Source organism: Patagioenas fasciata, chromosome 21, assembly GCF_037038585.1.
Source record: "Patagioenas fasciata isolate bPatFas1 chromosome 21, bPatFas1.hap1, whole genome shotgun sequence".
Classification (NCBI taxonomy): domain Eukaryota; kingdom Metazoa; phylum Chordata; class Aves; order Columbiformes; family Columbidae; genus Patagioenas; species Patagioenas fasciata.
In genome coordinates this window covers 3047578-3063294 of record NC_092540.1, presented here as the reverse complement: position 1 = coordinate 3063294, position 15717 = coordinate 3047578, and the positions used below count along the sequence as shown (strand labels likewise).

Below are 15717 nucleotides of genomic sequence, written 5' to 3'. Positions count from 1 at the left end.
TCGCCTCTCTGATTGGTCACGCCCCGGCGCGCAGCAGCCAATGACGCGTCGCGGCGGGTGGTCTCGCGAGAGTTGGGCGGGAGCGGCGGACCGGAAGCGGAAGTGGCGGGTGTTCGGTGGGGCGGCGGCGGCCGCGCCGAGGATGCTGCGGCTGCGCTGCAAGGCCCGGAGCGGGACGCACCCGCTGCCCGGCCTCACCGCCCACTCCCGCCTCCGCGACATGCAGGCCGCCCTGGCCGCCCTCACCGGCGTCCCCGTCCCGGCGCAGCGCCTCCTGCTCGGCTTCCCGCCGCGGAGCCTGGACCTCAGCGATGGCGAGCGGCGGCTCGGAGATCTCGGCATCCACTCGGGTGAGAATCGGGGCCTGCGCAGTGCAAGGGGGGGCGGGCACCGGCGTTTTGTAGCCTCCGCTGCCTCGCCGGGTGTAATTACCTTAATTAGAAGAGGCTGCGGCCAAGCACGCCCATCCCCAACCGGTTCCTCCTCCCGGCGCGGCTGCCGGTGGCTTCTGCTCGCCCGTGGGGGGTTTGGCCACATCCTGGGGTGCGGAGGCAGAACGGCGGGACTCCCGGGGGCTGGACGGGGACAGGGACCCACCAGGTGAGTACAGCAGAGCCCACCAGCTACACCCAGCGGGTTGTGGTGCTACCGGCTGTTTTGGCAGTTTCTATTTTCCATCAGGAAAGCCAACGCGATCCTTAATAATAACAATGCCATCCTTAATAATAACAACGCCGTCCTTAATAATAACAACGTAGCCATGTCGTTCCGTTTTAGGAGCATCACCTTTAACAAGAGGCAGTGGATACAAACTGGAACACAGGAGGTTCTACCTAAATATGAGAAGAAATTTCTTTCCAGTGAGGGTGTCAGAGCCTGGCCCAGGCTGCCCAGGGAGGTTGTGGAGTCTCCTTCTCTGCAGACATTCAAACCCGCCTGGACACCTTCCTGTGGAACCTCAGCTGGGTGTTCCTGCTCCATGGGGAGATTGCACTGGATGAGCTTTCCAGGTCCCTTCCAACCCCTGACACTCTGGGATTCTGTGAACTCCCACCTCTGTATTTCTCACCATTCTTCCTCCTCCTCTCTTTGCCAGGCGATACTCTCATAGTTGAAGAGGACACATCCAAACCCAAGACCGACTCGCCCGTAGTCGCCAAAAGAACGATGCCCAACTCTGTGAGGGAAGCCGCGCCTGTGCTGACCAGGAGGGTTGTTCCGGCGGATAACTCCTGTCTCTTCACCAGCGTCTACTATGTGGTGGAGGGAGGTGTTTACGACCCAGCCTGCGCTCCAGAGATGCGTAGCCTCATAGCCCAGATAGTAGCGAGCGATCCTGAATCTTACTGTGAGGCAGTTCTAGGGAAAACAAACAGGGAGTATTGTGAGTGGATCAGAAGAGAAGAGACTTGGGGAGGAGCCATCGAAGTGTCCATTTTATCCAAATTTTACCAGTGCGAAATCTGTGTGGTGGACACGCAGACAGTCAGAATTGACCGTTTTGGGGAAGATGCCGGTTACACGAAGCGGGTGCTTTTAATTTACGATGGAATTCATTACGATCCGCTCGAGCGCAAAATCCTCGACTCGGACATTCCTCCCCAGACCATTTTCTCCACAACTGATGATGTTGTTCTCGCACAAGCGCTGGAGTTGGCGGATGAAGCCAGACGGAAGAGGCAGTTCACGGATGTGAATCACTTTACGCTGAGATGCATGGTGTGCCAGAAGGGACTAACCGGCCAAGTGGAAGCCAGAGAACACGCCAAGGAGACCGGACACACCAACTTCGGAGAAGTGTGACACCTGCATGAGGATGGTTACATCGACTACCTCACCGATCCGGAATAAAATTCTGGATTTCCTGATAAGCTGTATGTAATCATAAAATTCCGTTCACAAAGCTTGAAAAGCGTATTAACTTCATGACGGCCAAGACGCACAGGTTTGTTACACTTAGCGACCTTCCCAACGGATTTGAAATGGGTAGCGTCTCACATGCTAATTTATAGTATAGTGGTACACACTGGCAGCTAAAACCTGATTTCTAAAATCTCTGTGTACGTGATCCGAGCCGACATACAAAACCAGGCTCGTTCAACACTAGCTTAAAAATCTAGTCTCTAAGTTGCTGAATTAATCTCTCTGTATTATGTTTTCAGGGTAATTAACTTAATCTAAGAGTTTGGGAAACATGTGTCAGCATTACTTACACTAGGAATTGGACTCTGCACATACAAGCAGTTCTTGCAGGGGAAACTGCTCACTCAGTGCACAATTTTTAATGGAAAGAGTCTCTCAAAGCTGCCCTATAGTATGTTACCATCTGAAATAGTATGGATTGTTTGTGTGAAGTTGTGGCTGTAGAGAAAGAAATGGCCTCTAAGCTTTAAGGTAGCCTTTAAATTAACAAGTAGATGGTGAAGTGTTGAATAAACTTATTAATCCTCCGTAGGTAGTATTTAGTTGCTTGAAAGATAACTATCCAACCCCCTTGTTAACACTGCATCAGAACATAGGCATGTTTCTTGAAATACTTTGGATTCTTCTTTATAATACTGTCTGAAATTCTGGCAAGAGGGAAATATAGTAGTTAGGGAAGTGACTTGATTTGCATCTGTTAAATACATTTAAGCAGACTTGACTTGGCTATAGCCGACTTCGCGGCCACAGTGTTACTAAGCTGTACCAGATTCCGAATACTGTATATTCGCACTTTAAGGTATAGTTCTCACTCTTTACTGGTTAAAAGTTTTGCCCTTTTCAGAAGGGCAGAACGCTATCCCGGAAGGGAGGCTTGAAGTTTCTTCATCTGCCTTAACGTGTTGGATTTGTCAGCGATGACTGTTCAGTAGCAAGACTTTAATTCTGATAATGAAGGGTGCAGCTTAATTTCCAGAACAGAATAAGCTGCATAAACTGCCCTACTTCTGGTACTGTTCAGAATAAGGGAAGTTGAAGTGGGTTTAATAAATCTTAACACCTCACAGCAGGGTTGTGAGGCTTAACAGCAAGTGCTTTTGAGGTCTTTTAAAAGGTGCTGTAAAGGTGCATATTACTGAAAGGGATTTTTTTGTTTTTTTTTCCTTTGAAATGCCTGCCACACGTTTGTTTAATTGAATTTTAAAATATTCTGAGCCTGCTGTTCTTCTGTTACTCTGTTTCGAGTTACCTTCCTTGCACTTTTACAACTGGGGAGCAAGAATGTGCGTCTTTGGACCGAGGCAGAAATAATCCTGCTTTCCAAGTGGCATCCAAGATCCAATTTTAAAGGCCTCCTGGTGCAGCAAAATCATCTTTCCTATAAAAAGCGCGTTCCACTGAAGTTCTCAGCAGAGGCTCCCAGTTGGACCCTGAAATACAGGAGGGTCTTACTGAAGAAGGAACACAATTACCGAAGTACTTTGCTAAATTGAGGCATGAATAATTAAGTATAAAGAATAGAATCACTAAGAGCACTATGGACCATGTTTCTTTTTAACTCAGTATTAAAACACACGTTAGCACTGTTGGGAGTTACCTATAGAAATAGACACTTAGCTTCCAGTGTTAAACCCCGCCTTACTTTAAGCCTATCATTAGGAGATTAAAAAAACAACGAAAAAAGAGACAAAAACCAAACAAAACCATTAAAACCGATGCTTATAAACCTAAAGAAATACCTGCCAGGTCAAAGGAACTTGAAGATTACACTGTGTTTGAACTACTTGACATGAAATACTGTCTGAGACCAAGAGACTGTCAATCCTACCTTGTATTCTCAGCTCTCACGCTGAATGGTGAGACCCCTCGGACAAGGAGCTGCTCCTCACCCTTTGCCATCTGTAAAACGGACCCAACAGCTACCTCAGAGAGGTGGACAAGGCGACTGCCCTCGGGGGAAGTGGAAGATGCATATTTATTGTTTGCAAACGCATCGACTTTTGGGGAGCAACACTTCAATTTTTAGCTTTGTATCCCGGATGGATTTCCGAAAGCGTGTAGAAGTATTTTTTTTGGGTATTCCTCAGTTGCAGTATTTTAAAAATTAGCTTTATTTAATCCAGAGTGTTTAGCTTTGCCATATCATGTTTGCATTGGGAATCTGCTAACAGAGAACCAGTTCCGTTTGAGGGAGATGTGTCAATATCACTGCTTGGATGTTTTCTTTCGTTGCCTAGAAAATAAAATCTCTTTGGTTAAATAACATCAACTGACCTGCTGTAATTCATCTGTGTAAAAGCTGGTGCTGTTACGTGCTGACAAACTCAAAGGACATGTAACCTGTGAGTTGGAAAACCTTGTGGGATTCTCCTAAACCATCCCAAACAAAACATATCTACATTATTTAAAATGTGAGATACAGATACGTTTAAAGTATTATTCCGCTTTTTACCAGCATCTGATACAATTACAGAAGTATCAAAAAATGGCATCCTGGTATGAGTAAAATGAACTGAACATCACAAATAGCGCTTACACTGAGCTCTTATTAATATTACATCAAGGTGTTACAGATATTTTGGAGCAGAGGGGGTTCAGGAAGCAGCAGGAAGTGTCACCTGCCCAATCCCAGTCCACAAAGCCTGTAAGTAAATCCCGGTCCTCTTATTCCCATGTGAAATGAGCACTCATTTCCTCACTGAGTGCTTCAGCACAGAGCGTGGGGACTAAACGGGCCCTGGCTACTGCAATTAAAAATAAATCAAATTAAAAGCCAGGTTGTTGGGATTGTTTTACCAATCTGTGTTTACCAACAGATTTTACCAATCTGTTTGGAGCTTGAATTGAAAGAATTCTGGTTTCCTGGTTCCAGGCTGGCTGTTTCACCAGCACTAAATTCCCTTAATTAAAGAAGAGCCTAATGCACTAATTGCCTGGCCTTTCATGACCGTATTTTACAAAGAGTTTTACAAACTCTTGGGTAAGAGGAACAAAAAGTTTTCAGCTTGCTATTTGGAGAATTACAGCTCCTAATCACACAAATGAAACGCCTGCCTGCGTTTTATATCAAACTATGTGGCCAGCTGTAGAACTGCTATTGTGGTTTTGCAGAATAAGATCACTTAGAATGGGCTGAAATCAATATTTTTTTCACGCCTTTTAGTCTGAGGAGGCAAAAGAATGCGATAGGGCAGTCAACAGAACCAGGTTGTCCAAGATTGCAGTGTCCTTCTCTATGATTTTTAATTAAAGCCTTGGGGAAAACATTGGGGAACTGTATTTTACCTTGAGAGCCGCCTCCTCATTGCTGATGTGGAGTTAATGCTAACCAGGCTATGGAAACACATCACCACGCTTCTCTACCTCTTTTCTGTAAAACAGGGATAATAAATAGGTTTCCTTGCTTACTTCCCAGCCATATTAAGATTTAATTACTTCTCTAAACTGCTGTGTAACACTAGACATTAACTCCCTAGTATTTTTCATAAGTGATTTGTCAGCATACGTACTGTACACACAATTTGGTCTAAGGAAAGTGTCCAACAGTCCCCCAGAGTCAAATAAATGTCATTACCCGGACAGGTATCTTATCGGTGACGCCGCACGGATGCGTTTCCTTCGGGGCCAGGACTGAATCACTTCTGTTCTGTTGTTTGTGAACAGGGCGAGGCACGACAGGTCTGTTAACATGCCAAAGTCCTTTCACGGCACTGTGGAGTTTTCTCTGCATCACTCCACTACTTGCATATACTTCATGCCGTCCATATGAAATCACTCTTTATTTTGGGTTGTCGCTATTTATATTCGTTGGAGGAAGAGGAATGTGAGAAAAGAACAGGTTCTGTCTGTGCATCTGATTCAGAGAAGCTCAAGACTTCTCTTAATAAATCATGATGTTTTCCTGAGTTAGGCAGAGCCCTGCAGATAGCAATTCTATCCGGTTTATTGCTGAGATTTAAGCCCTTGTGCTACCACATCTCTCAGCTTTGCACAGGCTGGTTGGGGCTCCAGGAACCTCCAGCTGCTTGATTTACTCCTCAGCACATGTTCCCTTTGTAACAGGGCACAGCTGGGGCTCTTCTGCTTTCCCTCCATCCTTCCATGGCTTTAAATAACCCCTGGTTCCACTTCCCTGTTCTGTGTAGCAGGGAACACACATTGCAACACAACCTCCTTCTTCTCCTAACAAAAAAATCATTTAAACACAAAAACTTGAATGAATCTAGTGGCTGTATCAGTCCTGAAAGTTTACTGCGTATTTATAGTAACCCAATGAGGAACACCTTGCAGAGCAGATACAAGTCTGTGCTATGGGTGGGGGGGAACAATGACCTAAGCATTGTTTATCAGAGATAAAAAGTCTAATTTTAATAGGAGAGCCCGAAGTCAGGGCAATAACAAATCACTGCAGTTCTCCCAGCTGCTTCTAAAACAGCTTTTTCCCCATCTTTACAAGAATCTCCTTACAGGTGGCAAACTTTCAGTCTCTTGGGATAACTTTGGTGATATGCAAGTATATACCCGTCCCATCAACGATCTGCTTTTAGAGCCAAGAAGGAACCGGGTCTTACCCTGAGCTGAGGGACCTCATGCACAAAACCACCAAAGAGAATAAACCTGTCGTGGGGGCGATGCCTTCAGCAGCACCCGCTGCAAACACCCAGCGAAAGGACTTAATTACTACGTACAAAAGCGCTTTGGTCAGGGCAGCGTGTTGGGCTCCCCGGCGTGTCAGCGAGCAGCAATGCGGCAGAACAGGCTGGCGGATTAAGGAGCGAAACCCGTGTGAGGACATCAGAGGCCATCAGCTTGAGCAGGGAAGTGAGCGAGCTGGGTGGTACCGAGCCCAGCTGCCCGCAGCCTCCCCGGCACCCTGCGCTGCCTGCGCCTCTGCAACCTGGAGCAAAACCGCTTGGGCAGGGCTGCTGGAGAGCACGGGACACAGGGACCCAGCTGCTTCAGGTCAGAATATGAAGCTGTTTTAGGGGCTCGGCCGTGCTGTGCCCCCAGCCTGGAGCAGGGGTGCAGATGAGTTTCTCTCAGTGCTGCAGGTGAGGGGCCAGGGACTCACCTGTGAGCACGGATCTGCCAGCACCCACACAGCCTTATCTCCGCTGGGAAGGTGAGTTAATATGTAACCCGGCTCTGTTTGGTTAGCCCGGAAAAGTAAAGAAGTCCTGGGGTAGGCACGGCAGGGACAAGGACTTGGGCAACGTGGAACGACAGACGAACTGGTAAAAAAGAAAAAATATAATAATAATAATAATAATAATCATCATCATCATCATCTCTATTCCTTCTTGTCTTTTGCTTTCTGTCCTTTTCCTGCTGAACGGGCTGTGGGTGGAGGGCTGGGTGTCTTTGCCAGGGGGGGACACGGGGCTCTGGGCACCCGTGGGGCTACAGATGGGCTTTGCTTGGGAAGGGGAAAAAGCGCGGTGGAGGTGGCACAGGAGGCGGCAGCAGTGAAGATGGATGGGGCGGCAGCGGGAGGAAAGCTGGGGAGACCAAACAGCTCAGGCAAATGCTCCGTGCACTTGATTTACTTGTTTAAATAGGAGGAACTGCAGATCTGCTGCCAAAGTCTCCTTTCACCCCAGGGTGGGATCCATCCTGCTGCAGAGCAGAAGCTGCCGAGATGGGACCTGCAAAGGGGGTTTTGCTTTGTTTTTGTTGTTTCAAGCTGGCCAGGATAAAGCTCTTTGCTGGTGGAGGCATTACAGCTCCTCTGCTTTAGACAGCAAAACTAACCCAGGTTCTTTAACATTGCTGGAGAGCCTTGGTAGAGTTGCTTGTAGTAGTCCTGGGCTTAAAAAGAAAGTAGGCTGCTCATATAAAGCAATTAACATTAATTGCTACCCAGCACCTCTTTGATGTTTGAGGGTTCAGTGAGCTTTGTGAAGGACAGTTATGGCAGCTGTGACAAAAGCTGCATAAACTGACCTTTTATTTTAGATTAAAAAAATAGCTTCTTCTAAAAGTGTTTTTTTTTTAGTGGGGGAAGATATAAACCATTGGAAAAGAGCTTCTCAAGTACCACGTCTTTTAATTGTAATGCTCGGTCATAGCTTAGTTTGTGGCTGAACTGCCACGTTATTCAGCAGAACTGTGAAATCCTCCTGAATCATAAACACTGGGATTTTTTTCAAGGCTGCTTTTCCCTCTTTCCCAAGTCGGATAAACGCGTTAGAGCCATAATCGCATCAGAGAACTAGAGAGCAGGAAAATGAACTTCTTGTTTCTGCGTAGATCCCCTCCAGTATGGGACGAGCTCCGGGCTGAACTTTGCCTCCCTGCGAGCTGGGTGCAAAACCTTGGGCAGCCGCTTTCTGGCCCTGAAAATGCTGTTAGAAAGAGAGCAAATGATTTCTTCCGATGAGCTGCTAACAGTGGGCATCCTCATGGAGAAATCAGCTCTGTGGAGACCCCTAATTAGAGGCGGGCCAGCCTGCTGCCTTGCACCAAGGATTTGGCTCTGACAGCTGCTCCAGCTGCGGGCGTCGAGTCTGAGCAAGACTTCGGCTTCCCCAGGAGCCTTTTGCTCTCCCGAATTTGCGCAGCAGGCAGCGAGGAGCATTGCAGTAATCCCAGCCGAGCTGCGTGGAAACAGACTCATATTCCACATTGCAAATATGCGGGTGCACGGCAAAGCCGTGCAGGTTACAAAAACCCCCAGACTCAGATGGTGTCTCTGCTTTCTGATGAGTAGAAGCTCTAACTATAAAGTTATTCAAATTCGAAGAATCAAGGGTGTTGCTGCTCCAAACCCACCGTTTACTGAAATATGATTTAAGCAGTAAATAATGCAAAAGTGAGACTGAAATATTAAACTCCTCCTGTGCAGAAAGATCGGATCTGTCAGGGCGTGGGCGTCGAAATCTGATTTTTGCGGCATGTTCCAATTACAAAGGAATTCTTTCAGGGTCTAACACTCTGAACAAGCAGCTGGCTTTGCTCACTTATCTCTCCGTCTAATTCCCTGATCCTGCTACAAAAAAAAAGAGCAAAGCAGGAGCGGCCAGGTCACAGCACAAAGAGCTCCTCTGTCTTCTGCCCAGCAAACCCTCTCGCGTGGGTCCGTGTGTGTTGGAGCAGGCGTTTGTTTTGCTGCCATCAGCCTCCGCAGCCCCGTTCTCTCCCAAAGGATGGGCGGTGCGTGTGAAGAAAACACCTAATTGGCGGTGGCAGTAAATTTTGGGAGGTTAATGCTTTACATCCAGAAGTAATTACGCCTTTTGGAGGCTGCTCAGCCTCTCCCCGCAGGCAGCAGAGCTCTCTTGGCCGTGCACTCTGTGAGCAAAACTCAACTCCCGGCCAGTTGTTTTTCAGCTACAGTGACCATGTTGGGGTCCCACTGGTGTGGGGGGCACAGGATGCACCCAGACAGCAGCAGGGCTGCATTGCCATGGGTAGAGAGAACATTGGGGTGCTGCTTGTGACACCCCAGCGTGCCCACAGACACGGGACATCTCTGCAGCCTGGCTCCATGCGAACCATGCCAAATGCACCCTGAGGTCCAGGGGAACCTCCCCAAAGCTGTGACACCTCCGGCAGGGTGGCGGAGAAAGCGCTTCACCGAGAGGGTCCTCAAAGCATAGCAAGGCTGTGACCAAATAGTGGCACTTTGTGTCAGCATGTTCACAAGTTGGAGAGAAGCTCAGCTGCATAGCTGGCGGCAGGGAGTACGTAGAGGGACAACATCTCACTGGGCTGGGATCACTGCTGAGCTGGGCTTTCAGCCTCTTCCTTCACTCAGGAACCACCTCATCCTGAGATGATTAAACCACCAACATGAGATGGCTGTGGACAGGCGCTCCAAAGCTTCCTCTATTCTCAATTCCTTTGGGGAGACCTTCAGTTCCAAGGATGCTTTTCAAAAGCCCCTTCTCCCAAAGAGAAAAACCTAGGATCGAGCACGTTTGCATCCATCCATCCAGCATTTTCCCAGCCTGCCTGTCCTCCCTCCAGCTGAGCCACCTTTCTTGCATTACTCCGAGGGTTCTCGCAGCTTAATGCTTCTCCTTTCTTCTGCTTCAGCCGGGATACTGCCCCCCGTGCCGGACGCAGCCTGTGATATGCCTAGGAAGGAGCTGGGGCTGGGGATGGCCGGCTGCAACTCTGGCAGCTGCGACAGCATGGTCAGCACAGCCTCCAACCACTCGCAGCGTGTAAGTAACCCCGTTGGACCCAGCCTGGGCACGGCAGGGGCTCAACTCACCCCTCTCGGTGGCTGAGGAAGGAGTTTGGTCTGATCTCTGCTCAAAACCGCGCTCCATCAGTGCTTTGGAAGGACCCGAGGGCTCTGATGCAGCCCCACGCTAAGGGAGTACAAGGACCAACTCAATTCCTGCCCCAAAGCAACCTCAGACTTTCCGTCCTACCACTTCTCCTCCGCTCCTGCGAGGTGTCCTTGGGGAAATGACCCTGAGAGCCCAGCGGCTCCTGCATCGCTCGGAGATGCAGAGACAGAGGGTGCACGGGGAGCCTGGTGAGCTCCCCAGTGAGACCAGTTGGAGAACTGGGTCAGTCTGGTTCCAACAGGGTGATTTCACCTGGAAAAACCAGCGGGCCGTACTCCTCCCAGCTGACAAGAGATTAATTTCCCAGTTAAGGCAGAGGTGAGTTTGGACCATGGGTGTAGATGCGTAATTTTTCTCTGTCCATTAGAGCTTGTTTGTCTCCAAACACTGATTCCAAGATTGATGGACTAATTACATCCTGTCTGACTTGGAGCCTAATTGATACGTGTAAGCGCAACACTCGGTCCTGGACAGGTTTCCCATTTGATGTATTGCAAACCAGAACCAAACCCTCAGAAATTTATTAGGGATGGAAAAACTGGTTGCAATATTGCATGGTAAAAGATTTGGACAGGTGTTTCTCTGCAAAACAGCTTCACCTGCAACAACTTCTCTGTGCTTATTGATCTGATCCACACTCCATCCTTTCCTGCACTTCATTTTTTTCATTATATATTGCACGTGTCACCTTGTAACTTGGCACTTCCACAGCAATCATAGCTCATGATACTTGAAATACAACAACAACTAAACAGGATCTTACCATACTGATTTTGAAGCTGGGGTATGAATAGGAGAACAAGGAGACCACCACCCACAGATAAGCTTTCAGGATTTCTGATATTTATACAAGTTTCTAAGATACAGCATTGCCGATCAGTATAGATGTCTGTATCTATAGACCGCCCATGTAACCTATCTGCTCATATTTCAAAGTAAACTAAAGAACTAAAAGGTAGAGACCAAGTTTCCAAGTTAAGAATGATCCATCTTCTGGTGTTCATAGTAGGGTAATATAAAAATGGTCTTTAAGTATCTAAATATTTAGAGGAAGTTGTCTAGTTTTCTATAGCTGCAGGTATCAGTTTTTGAATAGTCACTGGCCAGGGCTGTGAATAACACCACACCTCTGCCTCCTACCTGGGCTGCTTTTTTCCTTTCCAGAGCGATAACAGCTACGACTACTTATCTGTGGAAGAGAAAGAGTGCTTGATGTTCTTAGAAGAAACTATCGGCTCATTGGATGCAGAAGCAGACAGCGGGGTCTCTACCGATGACACCGACTATGTGGAGCCCTCCAAGCTGCCTGGGACACGGCCAAAAAGAGACCCCCTCCCCCAGGGTGAGCTGGAAACTGATGCTCCAGCCTTGTTTGCAAAGGGACTTTCAGGCTGGGCTGCGTTCCCTTGGTAGGGAGGGAGCATGGCCCCAGTTTCATACATGGGAGAAGCTAAAGCAGCTTGTTTTTGTCACTCTGGTGAGCGGTGGCTGGATGCAGCGATATGGGGAGGGCAGCAACTGCATTTTTTGGTGCGTGGGAGCTGCTGGCAGCAGCACTGCAGGAGAGAGCATCTTTGCTGGTGCTCTGAACAGGCTCACACAGACTAAGAAGGCTCCTTGCTCAACACGCGCTTTGACAAATCCAAAGCATCCGCTTGCTTAGCGACGGCACGTTAGCTGGGGTCAGGGTAAACTCTCTGGGTGCAATTACTCTGCCATGGCTGCAGGGGCTTAGCAGGTGTGAAGAAGTGTATTTTGCAGACTGGAAGGTGTCCTGTGTGCTGCATGGCTTCACATCTCTCTCTTTGCCTAGATTTGGAAAACGGGGCTCCCGCTCCAAGCGTAGGTCAGCAGCGTGCAGCCGAACAGAGGAGTGCCAAGGACATCTCTGCCTTCTCAAGCTCGACTCCACCAGCGGCTCCAAGCCCAGGCTATCACAGCCTTCCAAGGAACATCACTGTGGCAACAGCACAAAGAGCAAACAGAGCTTCTGAGAGCAAAGTGACTGTCTGCACAGTGGAGGACCCAGTGCCAGGGGGTAAATCACAGGAGATGGCCAAGGACAACAGGCTTGACCAAGACAACACAAGAAGCCAGACAAAGTCCCTGGGATCTTTGGTTATCCAACCTCCAGATCCCTTCCAGGATGACCTGGTGAGCCTCGAGTGGTCACGGAGCAATCGCTCGGATGCCAAGAGGGAAACAGCCAAGGAGACCAAGACTTGGACTAACTGGGGCCAGCCAGAGAAATCCGCAGTGGAAGAGGCCCCTCAGGACCCAGATGCCAAGCGTGGGCCTCCAACTGCCCCCAAGCCACGGAAATTGCCACCAAATATTATCCTAAAAAGCAGCAAAAACAGCCCAGTGCCGCTGGCCACAGAACCTGGCCAGAAGGTGAAAGCACCACTGTTGTCCTCATCCAGCTCTGCCAGCAACACCGCTGCCGAAAAAGTGAATTCAGGGCACCTTGACCCCAAGGAGAGGGAGAAAGCTCATCAGGAGGCCTTGGAGAAGCTTGGATTGTCCCAGGACAAGAGGGAACCCAGTAGCCACCTTCAACCTACCATGCAAGCCCAAACAAAAGAGATGCCATTCCCCGTTCCTGAAGAGCCCGGGGCACAACGCAGCATGGCAGAGAGGTCGGTACCGGGCATCCGACAGATGAACTTCAAATCCAACACCCTGGAACGCTCTGGCGTGGGGCTGAGCAGCTACATGAGCAGCACCAAGGAGCAGAACGTCAAGAGCAGCAGCTCCCTGGGCAAGATGTCCTTCATCGAGCGGCTCGCCCCGAGCTTCCTCAGGAGCAGCCGCCCCCGGCCAGTTTCCCTTGGGGCAGGGAAGGACTTTGCTGGTCTAAAGGAGCCCGTGGAGAAGGTGGAGCCAGAGAAGAGCAGTAAGTGGCGATCCCACCCTCTGCAGAGCTTCCCCAGGCCACCCCGCTCCTCTGTCAGCGTGAAGATTTCCCCCAAGGACACGACGGATGAGAACCGGCGAGAGGCGCTGAAGAAGCTGGGCCTGCTGAAGGAGTAGCCCCACAAAGTGATGGGGCTGCTGGAGAAAGGGCTTTTCATCCTGGATCCAGGTACCACAACCATAAGCATCTTCTGCTGTGATCTCCTGCCCCAGCATCTTGGGAGCAGCACCATGAGAGGTATTCGGAGCTTCACACCAAATAAAGTAATGCCACATGTACATAGTATTTTGTATATAGCAAGTGTCTATAAGCTATTTATATAAAGCATCACTCAGCATGTGGATGGAACATATTCTCCTACAGGGTCATTTGGGGATTCATCACAACAGGGAAGACATGGATCTAAGGTTTTGACTTCTTTTAAAAGAGGTTCTCCGTGGATAAAGCCTCTCCAGGAAGAACTGCAGGACTCTGCTGCTCCTTTAGGATTTGATGGGGTTTTGTTAAATTTATCAAAAGCCTATGGGCCTGAGCACTCATGTGCCAGAGATAAGTGCCTCCCAAGAGCCACAACTGCCAAACAGAAAGGTGCCAGACCAAGGGACACCAGAGGGGGCTCAGCAACGCTCCCCATGCTCAAGTGCCCAGTCCCACCGTCACCTCTGCCTGCTCTCACATCCAGCCCCGACACCCTGGATATAGCACAAACATCCAGCATGAAGGGACAGTGAAGAAGTGATGGACTCTGTGTTGGTGACAGAAGTGCTGCCCAAAACAAGACAGAGATGCAGATCTGAGACAACACCATTTCATTCCCTCTCAAACTCTCCTCACACCTTGCAGACCCAGCTGATGCTGTCAACATTTATGCTGTGCCCCTTTCAGAACAAAGGTGGCTTATTTCTGTAATAAACTTGTATATGATGAGAAAATGACTGCACAATACAGGTTTACTCTCGTGTTGCAATCAAAGCTCTGGTAAAGCTAAATGATGAGTTCTAACCTTCAGTTTGTCTTGTCTTCCACTACAATAAGCAGGTGCAAAGTCTGCTACAGCATTGCCAGGCTGGGATGGGTGACATGGGATCTGCCAATGCTCCAGTCGATCCCTTCCAGCCTGCACCATCTCCCATAGCAGCTGTGGTGGTTGAGAAGCCACACTAACAGCTTAGCTTGAAAGGATCATTTAAATTTCTTCACCAAAAAATAATCCTCCATGCAATCCTGGCTTTCAGTTTTGGACATCTAGAGAGCGCCTCTGCTAATAAAGCAAGCGCCTTTGGTCCTAACGGGCAATTTAATTTCAAAACTAATGTAGGTTTCCTTTAGCGAGAGGGGCTGACCCGTGGAGGCAATTACACTAAACAATTTACTTATGTTAATTAACTGCTTGCAGCATTAAGATAAAGTTGCGCTTGAGCATTTTCATCGCCGACCTTGCAGTACAATCAGCTTTTAAAGACAGTGTTGTGAATACTAAACAGGCTTTTACTGGCAATACCCAGAGCCGGCTTTGAATTCCTCTCCAAAAAGGCATGTGCCGAGCTTTGGTTTTGGACAGAAAGAAGGGGAGGGCAAAATCCACACAGGTTTAGAAGAGAATAGAAAGCTCAGTCCTGACAAACTTATCCATGGATGCCTGCTAAGTTTTCTTTCTCTATGGTATTTCTACAGGGGGCTGGTGGATGGGACAGGGATGAGAGAGCTCTGGTCTTACTGGAGGAGCTGGGAGCCCTGAAGGAAACACCTTCTGCTTGGAACAAGCAAATCTGTTCTAGAAAGACACCAGTCCATAAAAGATGGGGTTACCAGATCTCTTGCAAGAGCCGCCTTCTGAGGGCTGACCCCTTCACTCAGAGCTTGATCTTGCATTTTCCTCTCCTCTTTCATTTACACTGCACTCTCCCTGCCTTTAAATTCAGTCATTTGCACTTGAAAGTCTCCAGCCTGAGGAGCACAGCGCTGGGTGGGAACGTCTCCTGCTGCCTCTCTGCACTTTGGGCCCATTCCAGTCTGTCAGTTCACTCAGATATTCCCCCTTTTTGTTTGCAGAGAGGGCTGGGAAGCAGCATCACTCACAGCAACTTTACATTTAAAGACACACAGATAAATTCTCCCCGAGGACCACAGGGAGCAAAACTCTTCTGCTCTGATAAAACCCATGATCCACAGTCTCCAAGAAAGAGATTTACCTTTGCTCTAGCCCGCATCTCTCATCAGCAGAGTCTCCAGCAACTCCTCAACCAAGACCCCCTGAGATCCCACCATCACCTGATGGAGGAGCAGCCAAAACAGCCTCAATTTGCAGACTAACAGGAGCCCAAATGGGGTGATGAGGCTCTCTTGTATAAGGGGGAAAAGCTGGTGGGCAAGCAGATGAGTTCCTGGTTGCCCCAGCTGTGGTCCTCCATCCCACACGGCTGGTGTGAGGAGATGCTGCAGCAATGCTGCTCTTCCCACAGAGAGGCAAGAGAAAGGCTGTTCCTGCCTATTAATGGCATTTGGGGGTGTCTGGGAGATGGGCAGGAGAAAGGCAAGAACAGAAATAAAATCTGCCTCCAGGTTGAGCCAAACTCC

General features: G+C 48.9%; 2 protein-coding genes across 2 annotated transcripts; both read left to right on the top strand.

The window, feature by feature from the left end:
* Positions 1–97: 97 nt before the first annotated feature.
* Positions 98–4188, top strand: YOD1 (YOD1 deubiquitinase). The gene is made up of 2 exons (XM_065854645.2): positions 98–350; positions 1097–4188. Exons 1-2 carry the CDS (start codon positions 143–145, stop codon positions 1801–1803), a joined length of 915 nt encoding a protein of 304 aa, XP_065710717.1. The 5' UTR covers positions 98–142; the 3' UTR covers positions 1804–4188.
* Positions 4189–6301: 2113 nt separating this feature from the next.
* On the top strand, positions 6302–14072 carry C21H1orf116 (chromosome 21 C1orf116 homolog). Its single transcript, XM_065854548.2, has 4 exons — positions 6302–7045; positions 9961–10091; positions 11388–11565; positions 12037–14072. Exons 2-4 carry the CDS (start codon positions 9999–10001, stop codon positions 13254–13256), a joined length of 1491 nt encoding a protein of 496 aa, XP_065710620.1. The 5' UTR covers positions 6302–7045; positions 9961–9998; the 3' UTR covers positions 13257–14072.
* The last annotated feature ends 1645 nt before the right edge of the window (positions 14073–15717 follow it).

Coding starts and splice junctions, on each gene's coding strand:
- YOD1 (XM_065854645.2), top strand. CDS start 143: ATGCTGCGGCTGCGCTGCAAGGCCCGGAGCGGGACGCACCCGCTGCCC. Junction 351..1,096: donor AGATCTCGGCATCCACTCGG/GTGAGAATCGGG, acceptor TCTCTTTGCCAG/GCGATACTCTCATAGTTGAA.
- C21H1orf116 (XM_065854548.2), top strand. CDS start 9,999: ATGCCTAGGAAGGAGCTGGGGCTGGGGATGGCCGGCTGCAACTCTGGC. Junction 10,092..11,387: donor CCTCCAACCACTCGCAGCGT/GTAAGTAACCCC, acceptor TTTCCTTTCCAG/AGCGATAACAGCTACGACTA. Junction 11,566..12,036: donor AAGAGACCCCCTCCCCCAGG/GTGAGCTGGAAA, acceptor CTCTTTGCCTAG/ATTTGGAAAACGGGGCTCCC.